The sequence below is a fragment of the Cyprinus carpio genome, chromosome B20, assembly GCF_018340385.1.
Source record: "Cyprinus carpio isolate SPL01 chromosome B20, ASM1834038v1, whole genome shotgun sequence".
Classification (NCBI taxonomy): Eukaryota; Metazoa; Chordata; class Actinopteri; order Cypriniformes; family Cyprinidae; genus Cyprinus; species Cyprinus carpio.
In genome coordinates this window covers 2,100,229-2,108,862 of record NC_056616.1, presented here as the reverse complement: position 1 = coordinate 2,108,862, position 8,634 = coordinate 2,100,229, and the positions used below count along the sequence as shown (strand labels likewise).

Below are 8,634 nucleotides of genomic sequence, written 5' to 3'. Positions count from 1 at the left end.
CAGCATCATTACTCCAGTCTTCAGAGTCACATGATCTTCAGAAATCATTCTAATATGCTGGTTTATAATCAGTGCTGGAAACTGTTGTGCTGCTTAATATTATTTTGGAACCTGTGATACTTTTTTTCAGGATTCTTTGATGAATAAAAAGTTAAAAAGAAGAGCATTTATTTAAAAAAGAAATCTTTTCCAACAATATACACTACAGCTCAAGTTTGGGGTCAGTTTATTTTTATTCTTTCATTTTTTGAAAGAAACTAAAACTTTTATTCAGCAAGGATATGTTAAATTAAAAAGTGATAGCAAAGATTTAAATGTTTTACTTTACATGTAATAACTTTTTGAAATAAGTTACAGAAAAAAATAACTTTTTCCATGATATCCTTATTTTTGAGATGCACCTGTTCATACACACACACACACACACACACACAAAAGAAATATGTTGAGCGTTTACTGAGGATTAGCATCAAAACCAAGTGTTTCTGATCAAGGAACTCTATTATGAACTATTTTGACGTATGTTGTAAATGTATGAGTGTTTTTGTTCAAAAATCTGAAAATCAGACAATAAATTAATAAAATAATTAAAATAATGAAAAGAGGGATGTCAAGGGCCCTTGAAAGCTGCAGGGTGTACTTTTCCATGATAGAGTACGTGCCCCTCATTACCTTTCTTTTATTAAATTAAAATGAATTATGTATATACAGTAGTGACACATCAGTTACAGCGAGACCTGAGCAGAATGTGAAAGATGTTCACAGTTTATGTCAGTCAGAATGAGTCAACAGGGCACATCTTTGGTAAAACGTTTGTTTGTGGAGCTCTGCTTCTCAGTGTCAGCGTCAGCGAGATATCCCCACTGTCTGAGCAGCGCCCCCCGCTGTCCTGGAGCAGTCAGGAAATACTCCCTCTGTTGAGGAGAGTAGCTCTCCTCTGTGGGAACGATGTCTCGGTAGCTCCAGTCTTGCCAGCGGAAGTTAAAGCGCTCCAGCAGTTCGATCCTGTCCTCCTGTGAACACACACAGTCTGGAGGATCTTTCTGCTGAAGCTCGTCTCCCACTTGCACATCCTTAAAGAGCAGCAGGGCTCGTATAGCAAACCAGCCACCCAGCCTGGGGTGTATGCAAACTCCAAACATCTTCTGTGCAGAAAAAGAGAACCAGATTTAGGAAACAGACATACAATACAACACACTCACTGACACCAAACAACATCTTTACATTAGAGAAGACAAGGCTAGAACCAGCAGCATGTCTGGAGTTTGGCAGGTTCAACACAAACAGGTTTGTATGATATAGTTATAGACCATGTGTACACAGTGCAACATTGTGCTGGGTTAAACTAAAGTTTCCCACACAGTCTCAAATGTCCAGACTTCTCCATACATGTTTTAGATCATATTTGTCATCTGATAAACTGTTAACGTGTGTAACATTCTGACTGATGTGTGTATGTTATTATGTTGCCAGATAATTGTTGGGATACTGTATTTAGGTTCAGCAGCTCACAGAAATCAATGAACACCAAACCTAGAAAAAACTCAGCATGTGCAAATTCGAGAAAAACCGCAATGATAATATACAGGATTTGTTACAGTACTGGTCAAAAGCTTGGAAACATTATGATTTTTATTTGAATTTTGTTATGTTAAGATTTTTGGTTTTATTTTATGTGAGAAAAAAAAAAAAAACTGCATTTTTTATGTACAGGGTAAACTATAAAAACCGTAATACAGTAAAATAGTATTATAATTTAAAATAACTATTTTCTATTTGAATATATAGTAAAATGCAATTACAGTATAGGAGGTGTTGAATTTATATTTAGCTCCTTGCATTCTCTTATCATGCAGACAACAGGTTCAGTAAAATTTTAATATGCAATATAGCACATAAATTTAGCTAAAAGCTCCTCTTTATAGTAATTTTTTCTTCCTACGACTGATGATATGGACGCAGAGTGGTTATTCTCAGCTAAATGATTGTTCCATGGCATTGTTTACAAGCTTCAAAATCAGTCAAATATTCTGAAAAAGAAAAGAAAAGAAAAATGTTTTTGGCTATATTGCCCATAAGAAGTGTTGGTTTCTGAGAAATGAAGTATGATTAAAACAAGAACAAGTATCTTCCAATGGGCTCAGAAAAATCTGCTTAATTTAATGTGGAAACATTATTGTTTTTTATACCGCATTGAGAGATATTTGTTCATGTTTTGAGCAACCTTAATTCATTTTGTTCAGTTTCTCAGAAAACAAGAGTTCATGTTTTTATTTTGCATATCAAGTAAATGTACCTCGATTTGAAAATGTTTAGAAATTTGTATCGGAACCCATTTTTTTTTTATTGTGTATCACTGACTATGAATGTAAGATCTGCTCTGATTTAAGACCACTTTAAGATCTTCATTTGTAGAAGACCCCGCTCTCAGTCACAGTTTAAACATGCAGGACTTGTGTTTACATCGCAGTCTTTATTATATATTGTTACGAGTCTATCCACACAAACTGCGTCTCATCGATTGTCACGTTTAATTAATTGCATATAACAATATTTGCCGATAAAAGAAACACAATTCACAGACAATATTGTTACAGACAAGCAATGCACTGAGTAGACATTAGCAGAAGTTATCATAAGCCTGTGTAATCATTCATTGTGTGATTAATCAGTGAAACTGAGTCCTAACGATTCCCAGATGAACGAGCAGCACTGACCTTATCACCCCACGGAGGACTGAGGATGTCTGATTTCTGGTAGTAATATGCTGCTCCTGATACGTGGGCCGCCGTCTGGGCCAGAAACTTGGGTCTCCTGCTGGGCAGCATCTCATAATCATAACTGACATCCACAGACTGATTAGGAAAACACTGAATATAAAAAAAAAAGAGAGAGAGATTAAAATGATTGAATAATGGAGTGATGCACTCGTGTTATAACACGAAAGTAGAAGAAGCAGAAAACTGGTTAAGGCTAGAAGGGATACAGTTAAAACTAAATCAATATAGTGCAATTATTCTCACACTGTACAACAATAATTACTGTTTCTGCATTATTTTAAGTGTTAGTTTAGTGTTGGGACAGGTGTGGGTAATAAACCCCAATCCTGAATTGATTGTTAGCACACCAGAGAGACAGAAGAAGAGACGGTGTGAGCGGTGCACTGATCGATGGGGTCTCTGACAGCCGCGCAGCGCTGGCTCTGTAAGAAGGGGAGGAAGCAGCGCTCAAACATAGACGGTGTGCTCACGAGCACCAGAGCCAGCGTGTCTGCTGGGGGTGACAGGTGATGAGCACGAGACACCACTGCATTGTACCAGCCGACCTACAACAAAACACAAACACTGACGCTCACTCACCTACATACACAAGCACACGTATTTATGTGGTCTGAACTGGTTTCCCACTTATTATCTGTCAGTGCACAGGTGATTCTGACGGCTCGTGAAGCGATGGACAGAACTAGTTTCACGTGGACAGATAAACATATGCACCACTGCAATATAAAGACGTCGACTGCTTTCATTATTGAGAGTGCTTGTTTTTATTATGTTAGTGGAGTCGGACATATTACCTTAAAAGGATAAATTTCAAAACCTTGTGCTTTTAACGACTCACGGAAAGGTCGTATGAGCTCCTCCACACACTCAGCGGAGGTCGCCATGCTGCTGCTGCTGCTTCGAATCGCGCTGGCTGGGGTTTTGTGACGCATTTCCGCCGCGCGCCGGAGCGGAGGGTGAAGCGCAGCTCTCTGTAGAACCGAAAACAGTGGTTTAGCGTGAGGAAAACAAATCCCACAGTTATGGAAGTAAAATAATGACTTTGAAAACGAAAAGGCATGTTGAACTGCACAAATAAAAAAAAAAAAATTCATTGCATTAACTGTTGCATTGCATTTTAATGCATTGCATTTTTTTTTGTAGGGATGTGAATAATCCAATCTGTAAATAATTCAGTTTATATATATATATATATATATATATATATTATACAAAATCAGGAAAATAGTTTTAATGTAAGTAAAGTGTCCAGTTAGGATTTAAGTTCCTTACAAAAAAAAAAAAAAAAAAAAAAAAAGATAGACCTTAGCACTATGAAATTTACATTTGTGGGAAAGAAAGCAAGAAAAACAGGACTAGAAAAAATCCTATTGTGATGACCAGATAAAATACTGCTGTATAACAAAGAAAAAATGTGATTTAAATTCTGATTCTTCTTCGGGAACAGCGTCCATTACAATCCCAAACTCTTCTAGAGTGACAGGAATATTATACTTTTCAAAAACTCCTAAACATCTGTGCATGTATATAATAAGAGACATGGAGATAGAAAGAGAAGGGAGGAGGAAGCACAGACACTTTTTGTGTCTGGTTGCAACAGTTTTTGCATTTCCTTTATAGTTTCTCACAGACCGTCTGTATTACAAAGCCAAGATTTCAATACAATAAAGCCACATCTGTCAGCTGCTCACCCACATCGCTGCAACATGGGTACATATGATAATATATGTACAATTTATATTTGAATAGACAAAGTGAAATGTTGCACCTGACCCCACAACATGGGGACGGTTGCAACATTCATTAAAATGTAATTAAAATCATTCTTGAATATCATTTTGCAATTTCTTTATTTTATTTGTGCACAGACAGGGTCTTCAGTAAATTAAATTGGCTGTATAAAACCAAAGAATACTGAATGGAAAAACATTTTCAAGTAAGTGGATTTTTAACCTATTTACTTAAAAAAAGGAGAGATAGCTACCTATTGAAAGGGTTTTTTATTCATCCAGAAAAAAAATACAATTATGTAATGTTATGGCAAGCATGGCCCAGTGGGCAACTGATGTTGAAAAGATCAAATTGACATAAAAAAACAGGTCAAATTTGCAAATCTGATGTCAAAAACTTGGAATGACAGATTTGTGGTAAACTGAATGTCAAACATATTGGCCCACGTATACCTTAAACCAATTTCAGTGTGGGATTAACTTCTTATCTCCACCCAGTTAGCACTGGAAGAAATTGCTGTCCAAACTGAATTTAAAATAATGTGACAGCATCATCATCAATGAATAATATTTGATGTCAAATTGCTATCAAGGTGTCTGTTGGGAAACACCTCGTGTAGAGGATAGGCCATGCCTCTTTCTAAACATAATATGAGTTTATTTAAGTGTCTTCCTATGGAAGTATTATTTTATGTATCATTTTTCAATATTGTTTCATCGTTTAAACTGGACCGCAATATATATATGATCATGTCTGACAACTTGATAAATGTTTTCTGAAACTATGATATATAAATAAATATTAAGGTATTTTAAAGATCACAGCTTTCTTTGTTAACTAATCAAACTTAGATAATTTTAGCCTTTATTAAACTTTATGAAACTATAATGAATGCTATGCATATACACAGATTTTAAACTACGCAATCTAAAATAATTTGTTGTCTTGTGCCTCCCTCTTTTGGACAACATTAGTATTGCATCCTTCATCTCTCAATGGAAATCTCAAAATATTTCTTATCCTGTGGTTCCCTCTAGTGGTTAACATTAATACATTGTAGTATGTTTTAGTCTGTCAGCAAAAAAGTTTTTTTTGATCTGAGTGAATTCACATGAAATTTTGCATTTATCATCTATAGACACTAATGACAAAAAAGGGCTAAAAAGAGTTTTAATTAGACAAAACATTTAGCTATCAGCCAATGAATTTTGTAGCCATTGCACCATGCACTTATTAAACAAATGAAGTGTACATCGGATGGACACTTCGCACCCTACCCTATTTATATGTATATATGAATTTTTATTCAGAGAAAATAGCGGGTGAGAGTTCTGTGGCAGCCAAGAAATTCACATTTAAATGCATGTATTGTGTTTTAATTTACTCAAATACCTAGCAAAACCATAGACTGTAAAAAAAATAAAAATAAATAAAAAAAACATGGACGCTTCCATTTCCTTCCACTATAGAAAAGTGAAGCCAAAGCATCTCAGTATGGCAAAGACCCATTTGTAACAACAATTTAGTGCAAACACTGATGATGTTTTTTGTGGGTGGAGCCTATCTATCACAATTCTGATAAGGGAAAACACCTTGTCATTCTATGGGATGAAATAAGTCTCAAATTTACTTACAAATGCATGCAAAATTATCAATGAAGTGAGGATAATTAATTGAGGGTTCAAGTGCCTGCTCGGGCAAAAGGCTGTTGTGTTGTCAATGGCCTCAGCTTGTTGTCACACTGGTCCAGCTCTGCCCCTGACTTTCTGCTAGAGCAGCGGTTCTCAATTCCAGTCCTCGCTCCACCCAGATCTGCATATGTTGCATGTCTCTCTTTGTTAACACACCTGATTCAGATAATCAGCTCGTTAGAAGTTAGCTCTGTGCATGAACTGTGTTCCCATTGACATGGTCCCTACACAGTGTTCATTGCTCCCTACTCCTTGAGTAAGGGAAATCTGTTGAAGTTTACATCACTTCGGAACATTCATTCACAGATTTGCGCTGTACAATGTCTTCACACACAGGCAAGTGTGACATCATATACCTCTGTAAAAAAAAAAAATACAGTTTTAATTCACGTCTCGCACACGTCAATGCACTTTGAACGTAGCATATACGTTTGTTTCGACCTAGATTCATGACGGAATATCCTGTGATGTCCACTTCGCAGGGCACTTACGTTCGAATAGAACAAACATCTGAAGTGATAAGAGAAACATACAAAATGTGCAGAGCAGGGGTCTGCGATGACTAGAATTGAGAATCGCTGTGCTAGAGCAGTGTTTGGTCCTGCTCTGTTGTGTTGTTAATGGCATCAGCTTACTGTCACACCGGTCCAGCTCTGTCACTGACTGTCTGTTAGAGCGGTGTTCGGTCCTGCTCTGTGGGACTGTGGGGCGTTTTTGTGCATCTCCCTTGTTTGGCACACCTGGGGTCGGATTCATGAAACATTCTTAAGAAAAAAAGTTTTCTTTACTGCCATTTTCTTCTTATTTTTTAACGTGATGAAAAAATTAAGAATATTTTGTATTCGAAAAAAAAAATCTTCTTAAGAATGTTCTTATCTGTTCCCTTAAGATTGTTCTTAAGGAAACTTAAGAAGAACTCAAATTGTTAAAGAGCAGGTCATATGGGTTTTTGAAAAATATCTCTTTTGCAGTTTATAACGTAGCTATCCTTAAATGAAAACAATCTGCAAAGTTGTTAATCAAAAAAGTGCATGATAAATAAAGATATTGTCTCTCAAAAGAGAGTCGGTTCTGAATCGCCTTAACGAGTCATTATATGTTCGACTCTTTTGTCTGTTACCGGTGTACGTCACTGGGTAACACATTTGCATAATCCCCGCCTGCCCGCGAAATACAATCAGAGTCTGACCTGCCCACAAACACTTTTGCTATTAGTGCGTTTACATCATGTTGAGAAGACGCAGTGTTCAAGGATACCACAGAAATACAATTAGAACCTTTTGTTGTGTGCTTGTCATTTTATCAAAGACTGCTTCTCTAATATTGGCTTTTATCTTCGTTGGCTTCTAATCTTCTTAATTTGGACTAACAAGATCTCCGAACCACAAACTGTAAGTACGATTGATACGTTATGTGTACGTTTTCAATTGAGTGATCAAAAAAAGTTTTTGTGCTAATATGTGATGTATACCTAGAGCAGCTTTAGGTTTCCAGGTAAAGCACGATATTACTGTCTTACTGAAGTAGTTCTGATAATTCACTGTGAACCTACTATTTCCTAAGAATGTGTCGATTTTGTATACTGATGTTGTTCTAATTACTTCGTTTAATAATTAAGGAATGTAGTGTAGCACACAGACTTTATAATCATTGTGAAATTGCTGTTTATTTTGCTGCATCGGGTTAATGCGGGAGAGACAAGCGAGTGTTAGGCTGCTCCGCCTTTGATACTGTTATGAGTTATGATTGAGAGTTAGGATGGTGCTTCTTTTGTCTGTCGTTATTCAAACATTACAGTAGACATATTTTGGTTTAGCACTCGGCTAATGTATCCACCAAGTGTTCACAGTTTAGCAGCTAAACTTTAGCTGTGGGCACGATTCGCTTGCATAAGTGTTTTTGTGTTTTATGGCATTATTATAAGAACGGATTGGAGAACTATATTGTTTTATGTAAAGGTTCTTTGTCAATGGTAGCACTGGCTTAATGGCTTAATCGTTTCCTAATCATTGGCAAATGACTCTAATATTAAATGTATATTCTGAGAAAATTACAATGTTTTCTGACCTTAGATGCATTTAAACCTGTTGTAGGGCACTCCAACACAATATTAGGACATTTTAAAATAGCATATGACCTGCTCTTTAAAAAGACTCTTCTTTAAAAACTTACTAAATAACTTCAAGATAGGATAGCCCCAGATTTGTCTTAAATCCCAAATAGTAAGAATGATTAAATTAATTTAATGGGTTATTTCCCATTAGTTGTTATATTTAAGAATAATAACAACACCAGCCGAATATAATAAAAAGTATTACTGTAGCAGCACGGACACAAACTGGAAGCATTCACTAGGAAGAGAGCGCAAAAACACAACACAAAAATAAATGAAAGTGATCACTGCAGATTGAGACAGGCTTTTTAAAAGTAAC

At 36.2% G+C, this 8,634-nt stretch overlaps 1 protein-coding gene across 2 annotated transcripts; it reads right to left on the bottom strand.

The window, feature by feature from the left end:
• Positions 1–434: 434 nt before the first annotated feature.
• Positions 435–6,265, bottom strand: mmachc (metabolism of cobalamin associated C). 2 transcript variants are annotated; one of them, XM_042746961.1, is made up of 5 exons: positions 6,146–6,265; positions 3,619–3,751; positions 3,128–3,325; positions 2,718–2,870; positions 435–1,145 (listed from the first exon to the last, which is right to left on the bottom strand). In XM_042746961.1, the coding sequence occupies exons 1-5, from the start codon at positions 6,151–6,153 to the stop codon at positions 786–788; spliced, it is 852 nt and encodes a 283-aa protein (XP_042602895.1). In that variant the 5' UTR covers positions 6,154–6,265; the 3' UTR covers positions 435–785. The 2 variants fall into 2 exon arrangements, with proteins under 2 accessions (XP_042602895.1, XP_042602896.1); XM_042746962.1 differs by lacking the exon at positions 6,146–6,265 and having other exon boundaries at positions 3,575–3,751.
• Positions 6,266–8,634: the final 2,369 nt, after the last annotated feature.